The sequence below is a fragment of the Salvelinus alpinus genome, chromosome 21 (genome assembly GCF_045679555.1).
Source record: "Salvelinus alpinus chromosome 21, SLU_Salpinus.1, whole genome shotgun sequence".
Lineage (NCBI taxonomy): Eukaryota > Metazoa > Chordata > Actinopteri > Salmoniformes > Salmonidae > Salvelinus > Salvelinus alpinus.
Genome location: NC_092106.1, coordinates 2993740 through 3010384, shown reverse-complemented (window position 1 = coordinate 3010384; position 16645 = coordinate 2993740). Strand labels below are relative to the sequence as shown.

The 16645-nt window shown below is 41.1% G+C and overlaps 1 protein-coding gene across 2 annotated transcripts; it reads left to right on the top strand.

Moving 5' to 3' along the window:
• Window positions 1-1401: 1401 nt before the first annotated feature.
• LOC139547592 (E3 ubiquitin-protein ligase RNF169-like) lies at window positions 1402-14769 on the top strand. Of its 2 annotated transcripts, none has more exons than XM_071356525.1 (6): window positions 1402-1831; window positions 2538-2605; window positions 2914-3000; window positions 3633-3727; window positions 3944-4046; window positions 11474-12845. In XM_071356525.1, the coding sequence occupies exons 1-6, from the start codon at window positions 1444-1446 to the stop codon at window positions 12707-12709; spliced, it is 1977 nt and encodes a 658-aa protein (XP_071212626.1). In that variant the 5' UTR covers window positions 1402-1443; the 3' UTR covers window positions 12710-12845. The 2 variants fall into 2 exon arrangements, with proteins under 2 accessions (XP_071212626.1, XP_071212625.1); XM_071356524.1 differs by having other exon boundaries at window positions 1405-1831; window positions 2538-2611; window positions 11474-14769.
• Window positions 14770-16645: the final 1876 nt, after the last annotated feature.

Here is a 16645-nt window from a genome sequence, read left to right as displayed (position 1 = left end):
GCGAACTCCGCTCATCCGGCAAGCTAAATCAAGCATACCCAATTTGTATGCCTCTGCTGCCGTTGATGCATTGAGTGACTGGGCGGGGCTGGTTTTCAAACCTAGAGATGGGACAAAGACTGAAGAGGAAGCGAGATAACCCGCTCCCTCATTTTTTCTATTTAAATTACAGTCAATCAGGCACGTGCATAGATAGGGCTCTACCTGTGCAAAGCAAATGCCCATTTGTCCTTCCAGTGCCCTTTTCGGCAGTAGTATAAAACAAATGCTATACATTTTTGTGTCCTTATTGTTCTGAACCCACTGCAAGCAAGTCATCGTTAAATTATCATCTCTGCCTTTGAACCAAAACGCACATCTTGATTGTTGACCAATGATCATTCATCATCATTATCCAGATTAGCGACCAGAAATAACTTGTTTCATTTCCTGGCAAAAACAGAGTAGGCCTACTTCATCATAAATATAAAATACATTTTAGAAATCTACTACTCACTCATAGCCAGAACCTGACGATTTGATAAATACTTTTTATATTTCAGATATACCTAGTTTGGTTGGCTACTGGCTATATAACTAAAAATAAGCAGCTTTAAAATTGCACTGCCTTCAATATTTTGGGATGAAGATGTAACATATTCTGGCGACTTTATTACATTATTTGTGAGAAAGAACAGGGTTTAACGGCTGGCACGTTGAACTTGAACTATGCAGACCGACTGCCCTCCAAAGTGATGGCATGGTGCAGACAAAACACGCTTTCCATCCAATCCTGCAAGAAGTAGGCAGAATGATTTCCCTTGCTCTGGACATGCTATATCCCTACTCTATATTGTCTGCTAACATTAATGAGTTTCAGCTCCAAATGCAGGTGTAAAACGCATTGTATTTCTGTAGCCAAGTTTTCAAAATGCATCACTGATTATGGCTGTAATGACAGGCTATACATTTGGACAGCGATTGTGCACGTCACAAGTTTTTTACAACTTTCTTTTGGGGGTCGCTGGTCTAAATGTTTGAATACAGGATAGTGGCAACACATGTTGGGTTAGATATAGTAATGATAGGCTACAGTATTTCTTAAACGCTTCTATTTTGACTGGAATTGTGTTGATCATTGTTAATAAGTGCAGCATTTATTCCAGTACTTTACTTATCAGTTTGTGCTGCTTTCTCCTCTTCTTGTAATAATTGCTCAACAAGTCCATGATCGCGGTAGGGCGAATTGGGTTGCCCTTTGTTTTTTATTTTTTAGATCGAGCACATTCTCCCAAAAGGTCTGTGCATGGCTCAATGAACTAATTAGACCAGAACCAGCTGCTATCGCACTGGTGTCTATGGAACCACCCCCTTAAGCAGACCAGAAGTGATCATTGTTTTCAATGGTAAACGGCCAAAGTAACCTCTCTTCATTTATCCACCATCTTTGGTAGGGAGAGACCAATGAAAATGGCGGCGACAGGGTCCGTCAGATCCACCAGTGGATTGGGGCACAAATGCAAAGCCAGGCCCGCCGATATGCTGAAAACTCGGACACATTCACAGCTGCTGACCTTGGAGGAGGCAAGGTGTCCGGTTTGTTCGGAAATTTTATTAGAGCCCGTAACTATGCCATGTAGCCACTCGGTGTGTCTGCACTGTTTCAAGCGGACAGTTGAATTCACCAGTCTGTGCTGTCCCCTCTGCCGGCTGCGAGTATCCAGCTGGGCCCGTAAACAGTCCCGGGAGAAAAGCCTAGTTAACATCGAACTCTGGGAAATGGTTCGACAGAGTTACCCACAACGATGCGAGATGAGAATGGAGCAGAGAGACTGTGAGACTGGTGGGGAAGGTATGCTTTTTTGATAACAACAGTTATTACAATTCAGTTTTAGGCTCTTTGGGGTTGTATTGGGTTAGGGTACATACATTTGTGTATGTCATAAGGATTTTGTTCAGTCCTCTTAATTTGTTTCCAAGTATAGGTTATGACCACGAACACAAAGTAGGAAAACATATAGGCTTATCGTTTTTATTCGCGGCAAACATTGTAACTGACAGTGGTGCGGTCATTCCATGTTGGCAACACCACTGCAGTACATACAGTTTCATGTTTTTTTTTTCTTCACATTTACACATAGTGTGTTACTTTGTTGTTACAACGATATTATTTGGAATTAGAACGGTTCTGTTACATTGTAACAAATTATATTTAACTCGGTGCTGTGCGTTCTCCCATACGCGCCTTTGATGGCCATTCCATATAACCAATAGGCACTTGTACAAGGCTTAAGAACCAGACCAGTCAGTTTTGATATACCGGACTTGTCTGGGCATAGAAAGTTTCACTGTGACTTGCCCAGACTTGTGGCGCTTTTTGTGGGAGGTGCTACTCTATTGACACCATCTGTACTGTCTGGGGAGTTTTTAAATGTAATATGTTATATATATGTGTATACATGTTCTATACAGTGGTTCCCAAACCTTTTTGACCCAGCTCTTGTTTTCAGAATATTTTTGAGCGATTTTGATAATTTACATATTATTTTTTTCCTCAGACATTTTCCGCTCGCCTGCTCAGGTATCCAAATCTGGAGAGATCCGACTGGAGTATGGAAAGCAAAAAGTAAAGGTAACATTGTAATATGGGTTATTATAACAACTGTTGATTATTTAAATACAATAGAGGTTTTGTGTCCCGTAGTGCATTTTTTTTTAACATTATACAATACCCATTAACCCCTCAAAAGGAGAGACCTATGTGTTTGAGACTTGGATTAGAGAAAGAATATATTGATGTCATCATTTTATTCCTATCACAAATTCCACTGTTGTAGATTGGCACACAACACATTGATTTTAAACAATCACGGGTTATGTGAATGATCCCTTGGGTTCAGTTACTATCAGTAAGAATTGATTTGTTTTTTTCAGGTACCAATCAATGAAGAGAAAGAAGAGGGGAGGAGGAAAGTCCACCACAGAGAGGGATGTGGAACTCTCAAGCACTTTCAAGATCCTGTAAGTTTTATCTTGTAACCCTCTTGTGAATAGATTGTTTTTTTGTTTTTTTTAATTTTATCCCCTTTTCTCCCCAATTTTTGTGGTATCCAATCGCTAGTAATTACTATCTTGTCTCATCGCTACAACTCCCGTACGGGCTCGGGAGAGACGAAGGTCGAAAGTCATGCGTCCTCCGAAGCACAACCCAACCTAGCCGCACTGCTTCTTAACACAGCGCGCCTCCAACCCGGAAGCCAGCCGCACCAATGTGTCGGAGGAAACACCGTGCACCCGCCCCCTCGGTTAGCGCGCACTGCGCCCGGCCCGCCACAGGAGTCGCTGGAGCGCGATGAGACAAGGATATCCCTACCGGCCAAACCCTCCCTAACCCGGACGACGCTAAGCCAATTGTGCGTCGCCCCACGGACCTCCCGGTCGCGGCCGGCTGCGACAGAGCCTGGGCGCGAACCCAGACTCTGGTGGCGCAGCATAGCACTGCGATGCAGTGCTCTAGACCACTGCGCCACCCGGGAGGCCCTGTGAATAGATTGTTGAATAGATTGTGAATGGATTGTTGCTCAGAATGCTATGCCAACACACTGATGAATAAGTGTAAACATGATGCTGAGATATACAACCCTCTCTTCCAGTTCTATGGGTTGCTGTCAGACTCGGAGAATGAAGAACCCATCGGGAAGAGAACCAGAAATGTGTCTGCGTTTGTTAGAAGAACAAAGATCTCAGCGTTTGTGTTACATTTGACATTTAGGGCTGCTTGTAACTGTAATAATGTCCTCATATAACAGTAATGAATAATCATGTTGCAATTTTTAAAACTTAATGCTGCAGTATTGATTCTTTGCACACATACATTTTCAAAGCCACAGAACAATTGATGTTACCTTTTAATGTTTTTGTGTGTTTTTAATTCAGTTATTTACTCAGTCCCCTTTTCCCTCAGTGGTCTACATACCAATGTGGTGCAGAGAAGCCAGAGCTGTACTGATCCAGAAGAGGGAAGGCGAAAAATGAGGGTATCTACTCATCTTCCTGGACTGGACAAGGTATGATGCTGTGCTTTTAATTATGATTCCCATGTAAAGGGGATAGAAATGCTCAAAATTGTAGAATTATTTTTCTCTCGTGGCTAACCAGGACGTTTGAAAAGAGGCTGAGTGGTCGGGGAGCTTATATTCACAAGCTCCCCTTGACTGATAGCTCTTTGAAACACCGAGGTCAAGAAACTTGGATGCAGTATTGTAGTAAAATCTTCTCAAACAAATTTGGTGTTACACAAAGGAACTCAAACAACATTGAAATTGGCATGTCGCTCTTGATTCGGTTCACAGCCACACTAACGGATGTGTTTACATGACAACGGCATCATAGTTTTGAACGACCCCCTCCCCGTTCTGTTTCATGCTTGCTAAAGACCTAGCTAGCCAGTAACTAGTTAACACCAGACACAGATGAAAGGGGAGACATACAGTGCATTTGGAAAGTATTCAGACCCCTTGACTTTTTCCACATTTTGTTACGTTACAGCCTTATTCTAAAATGTATTATATAAAAACATTTCCTCATCAATCTACACACAATACCCCATAATGACAAAGCAAAAGCAGGTTTTTAGATTTTTTTTGCACATTTAGTAAAAATATAAAAACAGAAATACCTTATTTACATAAGTATTCAGACCCTTTGCTATGAGCCTCGAAATTGAGCTCAGGTGCCTCCTGTTTCCATTGATCATCCTTCAGATGTTTCTACAACTTGATTGAAGTCCATCTGTGGAAAAATCATTTGATTGGACATGATTTGGAAAGGCACACACATGTCTATATAAGGTCCCACAGTTGACAGTGCATGTCAGAGCAAAAACCAAGCCATGAGGCCAAAGGAATTGTCCGTAGAGCTCCGAGACAGAATTGTGTCGAGGCACAGATCTGGGGAAGGATACCAAAACATTTCCGCAGCATTGAAGGTCCCCAAGAACACAGTGGCCTCCATCATTCTTAAATGGAAGAAATTTGGAACCACCAAGACCCTTCCTAGAGCTGGCCGTCCGGCCAAACTGAGCAATCGGGGGAGAAGGGCCTTGGTCAGTGAGGTGACCAAGAACCCAATGGTCACTCTGACCGAGCACTATAGTTCCTCTGTGGAGATGGTTGTCCTTCTGGAAGGTTCTCCCATCTCTTTCCTTTAAAATGAGTCAATAAGTATTCAACCCTTTTGTTATGGCAAGCCTAAATAAGTTCAGGAGTAAACATTTGCTTAACAAGTCACATAAGTTGCAATGGACTCTGTCCAGTTTTGAATGGCTACCTCATCTCTGTACCCCACAGTCGAGCAGTGACTGGTCCCTCAGTCGAGCAGTGAATTTCAAACACAGATTCAACCACAAAGACAAGGGAGGTTTTCCAATGCCTCGCAAAGAAGGGCTCCTATTGGTAGATGGGTATAAAAAATAAAAGCAGACATTGAATATCCCTTTAAACATGGTGAAGTTATTATTTAGAATTTGGATGGTGTATTTATACACGCAGGCACTACAAAGATACAGGCGCCCTTCCTAACTCAGTTGCCGGAGAGGAAGGAAACCGCTCAGGGATTTCCTCTAATTGTGACTTAAAACAATTAGAGTTTAATGGCTGTGATAGGAGAAAACTGAGGATGGATGACAGAGTGAAAAGAAGGAAGTCTGTGCAGAATAAAAATATTCCAAAACATACATCCTGTTTGCAATAAGGCACTAAAGTAAAATAAAATGCGACGAAGAAATTAACTTTTTGTCCTGAATACAACGTGTTATGTTTGGGGCAAAAACAACACATCACTTAGTGCCACTCTTCATATTTTTAAACATGGTGGTAGCTGCATCATGTTATCGGTATGCTTGTCATCGGCAAAGAATAGGTCGTTTTTTTTAGGATAAAAGGAAACAGAATAGAGCTAAGCACAGACAAAATCCTAGAGGAAAACCTTTCATCAGGACAATAACCTAAAATACAAGGCCAAATATACACTGGAGTTGCTTACCATCACGACATTGAATGTTCCTGATGGGATTAGTTAAATTTTTGACTTAAATCGGCTTGAAAATCTGTGGCAAGACTTGAAAAAGCAATGATCAACAACCAACTTGACAGATTTTGAAGAATTTAAAAATAATAATGTGCAAATATTGTACAGTCCAGGTGAGCAGAGCTCTTAGAGACTTACCCAGAAAGACTCACAACTATAATAGCTGCCGACGGTGATTCTAACATGCATTGACTCGGGTATGAATACTTAAATTAATACTGTAAATTAGATACTTTTGTATATACAGTTGAAGTCGGAAGTTTAGGTTGGAGTCATTAAAACTCGTTTTTCAACCACTCCACAAATTTCTTGTTAACAAACTATAGTCTTGTCAAGTCGGTTAGGACATCTACTTTGTGCATGACACAAGTAATTTTTTCAACAATTGTTTACAGACAGATTATTTCACTTATTTCACTGTATCACAATTCCAGTGGGTCAGAAGATTACATACACTAAGTTGACTGTGCCTTTAAACAGCTTGGAAAATTCCAGAAAATGATGTCATGGCTTTAGAAGCTTCTGATAGGCTAATTGACATCATTTGAGTCAATTTGAGGTTTACCTGTGGATGTATTTCTAGGCCTACCTTCAAACTCAGTTCCTCTTTGTTTGACATCATGGGAAAATCAAAAGAAATCAGCCAAGACCTCAGAAAAAAAATTGTAGACCTCCACAAGTCTGGTTCATCCTTGGGAGCAATTTCCAAATGCCTGAGGGTACCACGTTCATCTGTACAAACAACAGTACGCAAGTATAAACACCATGGGACCACACAGCTGTCATACCGTTCAGGAAGGAGACGTGTTCTGTCTCCTAGAGAACGTACTTTGGAGCGAAAAGTGCAAATCAATCCCAGAACAACAGCAAAGGACCTTGTGAAGATGCTGGAGGAAACAGGTGCAAAAGTATCTATATCCACAGTAAAACGAGTCCTATATTGACATAACCTGAAAGGCCGCTCAGCAAGGAAGAAGCCACTGCTCCAAAACTGCCATAAAAAGCCAGACTACGGTTTGCAACTGCACATGGGGACAAAGATCGTACTTTTAGGAGAAATGTCCTCTGGTCTGATGAAACAAAAATAGAACTGTTTGGCCATAATGACCATCGTTATGTTTGGAGGAGAAAGGGGGAGGCTTGCAAGCTGAAGAACACCATCCCAACCGTGAACCACTGGGGTGGCAGCATCATGTTGTGGGGGTCCTTTGCTGCAGGAGGGACTGGTGCACTTCACAAAATAGATGGCATCATGAGGTTGGAAAATTATGGAGATCTATTGAAGCAACATCTCAAGACATCAGTCAGGAAGTTAAAGCTTGGTCGCAAATGGGTCTTCCAAATGGACAATGACCCCAAGCATACTTCCAAAGTTGTGGCAAAATGGCTTAAGGACAACAAAGTCAAGGTACTGGAGTGGCCATCACAAAGCCCTGACCTCGATCCTATAGAAAATTTGTGGGCAGAACTGAAAAGGTGTGTGCGAGCAAGGAGGCCTATAAACCTGACTGAGTTACACCAGCTTTGTCAGGAGGAATGGGCCAAAATTCATCCAACTTATTGTGGGAAACTTGTGGAAGGCTACACGAAACGTTTGACCCAAGTTAAACAATTTAAAGGCAATGCTACCAAATACTAAGTGTGTGTATGTAAACTTCTGACCCACTGGGAATGTGATGAAAGAAATGCAAGCTGAAATAAATCATTCTCTCAACTATTATTCTGACATTTCACATTCTTAAAATAAAGTGCTGATCCTAACTGACCTAAAACAGGGAATTTTTCTAGGATTAAACGTTCAGGAATTGTGAAAAACTGGGTTTAAATGTATTTGGCTAAGGTGTATCTACACCTGCATTGCTTGCTGTTTGGGGTTTTAGGCTGAGTTTCTGTACAGCACTTCGAGATATTAGCTGATGTACGAAGGGCTATATAAAATAAACTTGATTTTGATTAGATTTTTTTTTTAATGTAAACTTCCGACTTCAACTGTATAGTGTATATGGACACCTCTTTAAATTAGTGGATTCAGCTATTTCAGTCACACCCATTGCTGACAGGTGTTTCAAATCAAGCACACAGCCATGCGATCTCCATTGGCAGCAGAATGGCCTTACTGAAGAGCTCAGTGACTTTCAACATGGCATAGCATGCCATCTTTCCAACAAGTCAATTTGTCAAATTTCTGCCCTGCTAGAGCTGCCACAGTCAACTGTTAGTGCGGTTATTTTGAAGTGTAAATGTCTAGGAGCAACAACAGTGAAGTGGTAGGCCACACAAGCTCACAGAACAGAACCGCCGAGTGCTGAAGCGCATAGTGGGTAGAAATCGTCTTTCCTCGGTTGCAACACTCACTACTGAGTTCCAAACTGCCTCTGAACGCAACGTCAGCACAAGAACTGTTCATTGGGAGCTTCATGAAACAGGTTTCCATGGCCTAGCAGCCGCACACAAACCTAAGAAAACCATGTGCATTGCCAAGCGCCAGCTGGAGTGGTGTAAAACTTGCCGCCATTGGACTCTGGAGCAGTGGAAATGCATTCTCTGGAGTGATGAATCACCCTTCACCCTCTGGCAGTCCGACGAACAAATCTGGGTTTGGCAGATGCCAGGAGAATGCTACCTGCCCCAGTGCATAGTGCCAACTGTAAAGTTTGGTGGAGGAGGAATAATGGTCTGGGGCTGTTTTTCATGGTTCGGGCTAGTCCCCTTAGTTCCAGTGAAAGGAAATCTTAACATTACAGCATACAATGACATTCTAGATGATTCTGTGCTTCCAACTTTGTGGCAACAGTTTGGGGAAGGCCCTTTCCTGTTTCAGCATGACAATTTCCCCATGCACGAAGCGAGGTCCATACAGAAATGGTTTGTCGAGATCTGTGTGGAAGATCTTGACTGGCTTGCACAGAGCCCTGACCTCAACCCCATCGAACACCTTCGGGATGAATTGGAATGCCAACTGCGAGCCAGGCCTAATCACCCCAAATCAGTGCCCCACCTCACTAATGCTCTAGTGGCTGAATGGAAGCAAGTCCCCGCAGCAATGTTCCAGCATCTAGTGGAAAGCCTTCCCAGAAGAGTGGAGGCTGTTAAAGCAACAAAGGGGTGACCAACTCCATATTAATGCCCATGACTTTGGAATGAGATGTTCGACGAGCAGGTGTCCGCATACTTTTGTTCATGTATTTCATTTTCAATAAAATTGCTAAAATTTCACTTTGTCATGTTAGGGTATTGTGTGTAGATGGGTGAGAAAATATATATATTAAATCAATTTTGAATTCAGGCTGTAACACAACAAAATGTGTAATAAGTCCAGGAGTATGAATACTTTCTGACGGCATTGTATGCAAACCACGGCCTTCTGCAAACACGCCTTCTCCGCTGTTGGTTACAAGGCGCTACTAATTTAAATTAGGTAAGAGAATATCATGTTACCATTGGTGCATTAAAATGAGAGTTCGGTTAATGTCCAATGTTCCCTCTAAGCTGTGCCTGTGCAAGGCCGCGCACCTTCTCCAGGACTGATGGGCAGAAGAAATGCCAGGCCGCGCAGAGGCACAAGAGATTGAACTTAACTGAGTTCACCCCATTAGTTTGCACAATATAGATAAAAGTTTTTTCTGGGATCGAATCAACATTATATCAGTCCCTTTTCAATGCAACAAACCAAAACAAATCTAACTTTACAAGATTGAGTCTGTGATTTTGTTGTAGGGATAGCCAGAGCGCAAAGGAGTAGAATTTAGGCGGGTAGCCCATGAGGGGTCTTTAAATCACCTGCAAATGCAAACCACCCAAGCCACTGCCTGTTCACCCCGCTATCATCCAGAAGGCGAGGTCAGTACAGGTGCATCAAAGCAGGGACCGAGAGACTGAAAAACAGCTTCTATCTCAAGGCCATCAGACTGTTAAACAGCCACCACTAACATTTAGCGGCCGCTGCCAACATACTGACTCAACTCCAGCCACTTTAAAAATGGGAATTGATGGAAATTATGTAAAAATGTACCACTAGCCACTTTAAACAATGCCACTTAATACAATGTTTACATACCCTACATTACCCATCTCATATGTATATACTGTACTCTATATCATCTACTGCATCTTGCCATCTTTATGCAATACATGTACCACTAGCCACTTTAAACTATGCCACTTTATGTTTACATACCCTACAGTACTCATCTCATACGTATATACCGTACTCTATACCATCTACTGCATCTGCCATGCCGTTCTGTACCACCACTCATTCATATATCTTTATGTACATATTCTTTATCCCTTTACACTTGTGTGTGTGTGTAAGGTAGTAGTGTGGAATTGTTAGGTTAGATTACTGTTGGTTATTACTGCATTGTCGGAACTAGAAGCACAAGCATTTCGCTACACTCGCATTAACATCTGCTAACCATGTGTATGTGACTAATACATTTGATTTGATTTGATTTTGAAATGAATTAATGGGCTTTTCAGATCAAAGTTATGCATGTGAACATTTGTTTATATTCTTTGCTAGTTAGCGAGTTATTAGCCCAGTTATAGATTAGTATAGGCCAGCAATGGGGAGTTACTGCTTCCTACAAGAGCATAAAACCTGTTGGCTACATTTCAAGCTGTCTTTGAAAGCGAGTCAGGTAAAAAGCTTGTCTTAATTAAATGGGCAGTGTTGTATTTTGAGACCGGCTTGAATATGCGAATAAGCCAATAGGCAGTGGCGTAGCCTACATTGTCTAATTCTCTGTATTATGTTGTAAAGTGGTTTCTTATATCATACAATACAATGCAATTTACAGTCACCTATTTGGCCCGTGGTGTTACAGACTAAGTAAAAAGTAATTCATGTCAAGCATTTCATAATGTAAAAACGTTTTTTAAAGTCTCATGCAATGTAGGCCTGCATTGAACACCACATACTGCGTAGGCTATATCATAGAAATAAAAGCTATTTCCACGTGAACATTTTATGGAATTTGCTCCATTGGTTTTGTTGGTAGGTCTACATTATGCTCAAATAGCCTTTTGGCTACTGTCTAAAACTGTAAGGTTGTACAGCCTTAGTTTTCACTGTAAACGCAAGCCGGAAGCTGCACAAAATTCTCACAACGGTCAAGTTTACGCTCACAAGACCTAAAATTTAAGGGAACATTAGTGATGTCACCATATCCCTTTAATAATCCCCCCTCTTGAATCTAAGTGTTTGAGATGGGGGAGGGGACCAGTAATTTTAAGATCAAACTTGATCAATGTAGAAGCAACAGTAATTTTTCATGCTTTGGTCATAATACTTTCATCTGGTTTCATCCAAATATCAAATTTCAAGAAAAATGTGATTCTGACTGTTCATGACCTTTTAAAACATTGATCTTCCTTTTTCTGTTGGTTTGTTGTCTCTGTACAGGCAAGTATTGCTCACAGCTACAATGCAGGAATCCTTCTGTCCTCTGAGAACAGCCGATCTCTTTCGGCACCCATCATTGTCCAAGACAAGAGGCATAGCTGGCGAGGCGTCATCATGGCGTCATCAACACCTTTTATGGTCCCCCAGTCGAAACAGGAGAGGTCCATTAGCCCTGAGAGCAATGACAGTATTTCTGAGGAGCTGAATCACTTCAAGCCAATAGTGTGTTCGCCGTGCACCCCACCAAAGCGACTACCCGACGGGCGAGTGATGGAACCCACAATTGTGAAGTCCACCCCCCGGAACTTATTCCGCAGCCTGGAGAGGCCCACCAGCTATGAAGCGAGCCCTACTATCCTCCAGAAATGGAAGCAGATAGAGGTGGACCGTCAGTCTGTCAAAGTGACCTCGAAGGGCACCTTGACCAACCCCATGAACGAGGACCTTGTCTTCAAACCAAGCCCCATAGAGGAGAAGGACGGCAAGCCCTGTAGCTGCGCTCCAGCAGCAAATAAGGGAAAAGAACACTTGGTTATGTGTGCCAAGACTGATTCCTCTGGGCAAGAGAATGAAAGAACTTGTGTACATAATAAACGAAGACTGATATTTGATCAGGCCATTGGAGAGACAGCCTTCCATCAAAAACAATTCACGAAGTTTCATACTCCATTTGTAGCCTTAACCAGTGAGGAGACCGTTCAAGAATGTGGGGTTTCTTTTGAGTCTGTGGTGGTACCTGAATCACATTGTGGACCAACTTCAATTCATCAAAATCCAACCTTAGTACCACACGATATAAATGCCGGTGTTAGGAGTTGCAAACTTAAATCAAAGGACTCACAGGATCAGAGAAAAGAGTTTGATAATAGAAACTGTGCCCAGAACCAACCTACCTCAAGGAGGGGCAAAAAGAGGAGCCAGAAGACCAAACACCTGGAAGAGACAGAGTCTGGACTCAAGAGGCCAAGATCCCAGAGCCAAGATGGTTTCAATATAGAGTGTGCGCAGGCTGAACTGTACATTCAACAGGTACAGCAAGAGAGAGAGGACAGAGAGCTAGCGTTGAATCTTCAAAGACAGTTTGACAGAGAACAGCAACAAGAAGACAAGCAAAAGACCAGTCCTGACAAGTACTTTCTCCGGTCTTGCATGTCCAGTGAAAACAGAATCAAATGCAATCCACGCAGATCAGGAAGAATTTCCAAAAAGAATGAGCACTTTAATTGCTATTATTAAATGGTTATTCTTGTGCTTTTTAAAAGATAATTCAATCAGACAACTTCTTGCATACAAGAACTATACTGCTTTTGTTGCCCAGGTTCCAAATTCATTGCTTTTAAACAGGCTAGCTAGGGTTTAGTTTCTATGTCATAAATTGTTCATCTTCATTTTGTTGTATTCCTATTAGATGTAGTTTCTACGAATATGGTTCTGCTGAAACTTTAGGTACTATCGTTATTTATTTTCTTCTCGTTTGCAGTTACTCATAAAATTGTTATATCCACTAAATCATCGTGCAGTTAATGCACTGTGAGAAAAAGCAAAAATGATTCACAGTGTGAGGTTGTGTTGAGATTCAGTGCAGACACTTCAAAATCTGTGTTCAGGCTCATGTATGATTCTGATTCGAGCTCAGCCAAGGACACAAGATATATCACTAGTACTTTGTCAGACCCTCCATTCAGATTCCCATTAACCCGGTGGAGTAACACCCGGGTCGTATTCTGTTTCCCATGGGGAAAATCACCAGTAATTCCTATCATCAAATTGAACTCAGACCTCAGAAGCTGATCCAGTGTTAGTGTTGTGCACATTTGAATAGTTAAAGGTGATCCGAGAGCTGCACTGCCATCCTTTTGATTATTTAATGATCCACAAGTCATTGATTGGGTTCTGTCAATGTTAGACAGGTTTTGCCAGAGTAAATGGTTATAATTAAACCTCATCAATAAGATTTAACGATCTGAAAATCTGCACAGAACACCTACAATGCAGGCAGCCTGAAACGTGTGGGTGTTGAGGTGTTCAGCAGTGTTGCCATGTTAAATATATGCAATATGTGTAAACTCTTTGCTGTAAACTATTACAGTAATATTGGAAAGGGGCACAATATTAACATGCTTTTTGGATGGTGATTTTTCTGATCAAATTCAATTCCAGAATGTATTTTCTGTCAATCTTATGCCCACACTTCTACCTCTACACTCACTGTTGCATTGTTGCTTTTTCTCAATGATTTATGCCCTCTTTTTCACTACCACAAACCAAAATGTCTCTATGCATGTGTATGGCACTGCTTTCTAAAGTTTTAGCACTGCCAAAGCTTTATAGTTTTGATGTATATTAATCATGGGTTGACTGCTATAGTATGGTATTAATTAGGATAATTGTTTTATGCAATATTTCTATTGGAGATTCCACATTAATATATTTAATCAGCATTGTTATTTTTCTCATCTTTGAGTTGTAGTTAGTATATTGTTTGAGACGCTTATTCAAAGGGATATTATTTTATTTGATAAATGTCTTTCATATTCTATTTCATTTCTTGTTTTCCTAAAAATGTATATTTTTCCAATGGCATATGCCAAAAATATGAGCTTTAATGTCCATTACTACTTAACATTTTTAAAGAATAAGATTTTGCAATATTATTTTGCACATATTTATGTACACAAATACTTGTATACTTACCTTTGTAGATACAGTATAAATACTCAGATGCATATTTTAGTATTGGAGGGGAGAAATGGGTTAGTGCCAAATGGCTGATTTTCTGTCGACTGTGTCATACATCTACAGTTTTTTTGTTTACTTTCCTGATTTTAAAGATTAGGTTATTGATTCTTTATAGTAATCAGAATGTACCACTTGTATAGCCTACATGATTCATTGACAGAAGTGTACTTTGAAGGAAACAACTTGTTCTGATCATGTCCATCCAAATTCTGAAGGAACTGTGAAACACAATAACACATTCAAATGCAAATTAGAGGTGAATTACTTTTTTCATTTTCATTCAAGCGCTTGTCTTGTTTTATCTTTCACTTTAAGTATGTAAAGAAGTTGGCATTTATGTTATTCTGTATCTGTTTTTCTCCCGGTATCTGGTATTGAAATGTTTGAATGCTGAATGGCTTTCCAAGACATTGATTTGACCACTCAACACAATGACAGCAAAGACTTGTAATCTCCCTCACATAATATTAAAATCATTGGTTTGCAATTATATTTCAACTCATTGGAGGTCATACATGAAACTAAAAAAATGCTTTAAATAAACATCAGTTATTATCGCTTCAAATAATTCATTTGAACTTGAGTTTTTAGCAAAATTGCATAAATCTTACAATCTTTATACTTCTATTTTTCTTCCTCAATCTAATTTCCTTGTGTAGCTACAGTTGAAGTCGGGAAGTTTACATACACCTTAGCCAAATACCGTTAAACTCAGTTTTTCACAATTCCTGACATTTAATCCTAGTAAAAGTCTTAGGTCAGTTAGGATCACCACTTTGTTTTAAGAATGTGAAATGTCAGAATAAAAGTAGAGTGATTTATTTCAGCTTTTATTTCTTTCATCACATTCCCAGTGGGTCAGAAGTTTACATACACACACTTAGTATTTGGTAGCATTGCCTTTAAATTGTTTAACTTGGGTCAAACATTTTGTGTAGCCTTCCACAATCTTCCCACAATAAGTTGGGTGAATTTTGGCCCATTCCTCCTGACAGAGCTGGTGTAACTGAGTCAGGTTTGTAGGCCTCCTTGCTCGCACACACTTTTTCAGTTCTGCCCACAAATTTTCTATAGGATTGAGGTCAGGGCTTTGTGATGGCCACTCCAATACCTTGATTTTGTTGTCCTTAAGCCATTTTGCCACAACTTTGGAAGTATGCTTGGGGTCATTGTCCATTTGGAATACCCATTTGCGACCAAGCTTTAACTTCCTGACTGATGTCTTGAGATGTTGCTTCAATATATCCACATAATTTTCCTGTCTCATGATGCCATCTATTTTGTGAAGTGCACCAGTCCCTCCTGCAGCAAAGGACCCCCACAACATGATGCTGCCACCCCCGTTCTTCACGGTTGGGATGGTGTTCTTCGGCTTGCAAGCATCCCCCTTTTTCCTCCAAACATAATGATGTTCATTATAGCCTAACAGTTCTATTTTTGTTTCATCAGACCAGAGGACATTTCTACAAAAAGTACGATCATTGTCCCCATGTGCAGTTTCAAACCGTAGTCTGGCTTTTTTATGGCGGATTTCATGTCCTTTGCACATTAACTAAGCCACGCCCCGAATTAGGTCAGAAGAGCGTGTTAGTGTGATGGAACCGCCCTTTTCGACCAGAGTGCTTAAAAGGACTCGCTAAGAATTAACATACAAAACCAGCAGATGTGAAGTGTGAGCTAAACGTTACAAATGGTTGAAACTCTAAGACCAGAAAACACGACTGAAAATGGTAAGAACTTTGAATCGCCACACGAGGTGAAGAAGAGAAAGACTAGACCTTAACATTGCCAGTCTGCAGCTGGGCATGTAAAAGTGGTCCTAGATCTTTGACTAAAGACATAAGGTGGGAAGGAAGTAAATCCCATCTCAGACAACCATTGGTGCATGTGAAGAGCTGTTCTATTTGAACACTCCATTACAAGACCAAGACAACTACGAAGAAGGACATTGTGACCTCTGGTGGACAACCAGAGCTTTACACCCATCGAACCATTCCCCATAGAAGGATCAATTGGTTTCAACAGAGAGAGGACGAACAAAGACATCTACACGTAAATGCATTCCATTTCTTATCCAACCTCGCGGTGGCTCATGTGTAAGGTATGTGGTTACTGTGAGCGTAGTTTCCAAACGTACGATAAATGTCCCTTTTTCCCTATCTCTCTATTTTCCCCACCCTCTTCTCCATCTCTGTGTAATAAGGGATGTACGGTGTTTGTTTGCCCAAAGCAGTAGATCCCTTCCTACCTGGTGCATTGCCATTGACCTCAGTCCACCCTGGCGCTTGATGTGTCTGTCCTCTCAGTACTGGGAGAAAGTGCCGGAAGTACTGGGAGGAAGTACCGGAGTGCAAGGTGAACCGCCGTGAGCTCCAGTACGTTGATGTGAGCTGTTGTCCATCGTGATGTACTATACACCATGGACCCCTGACT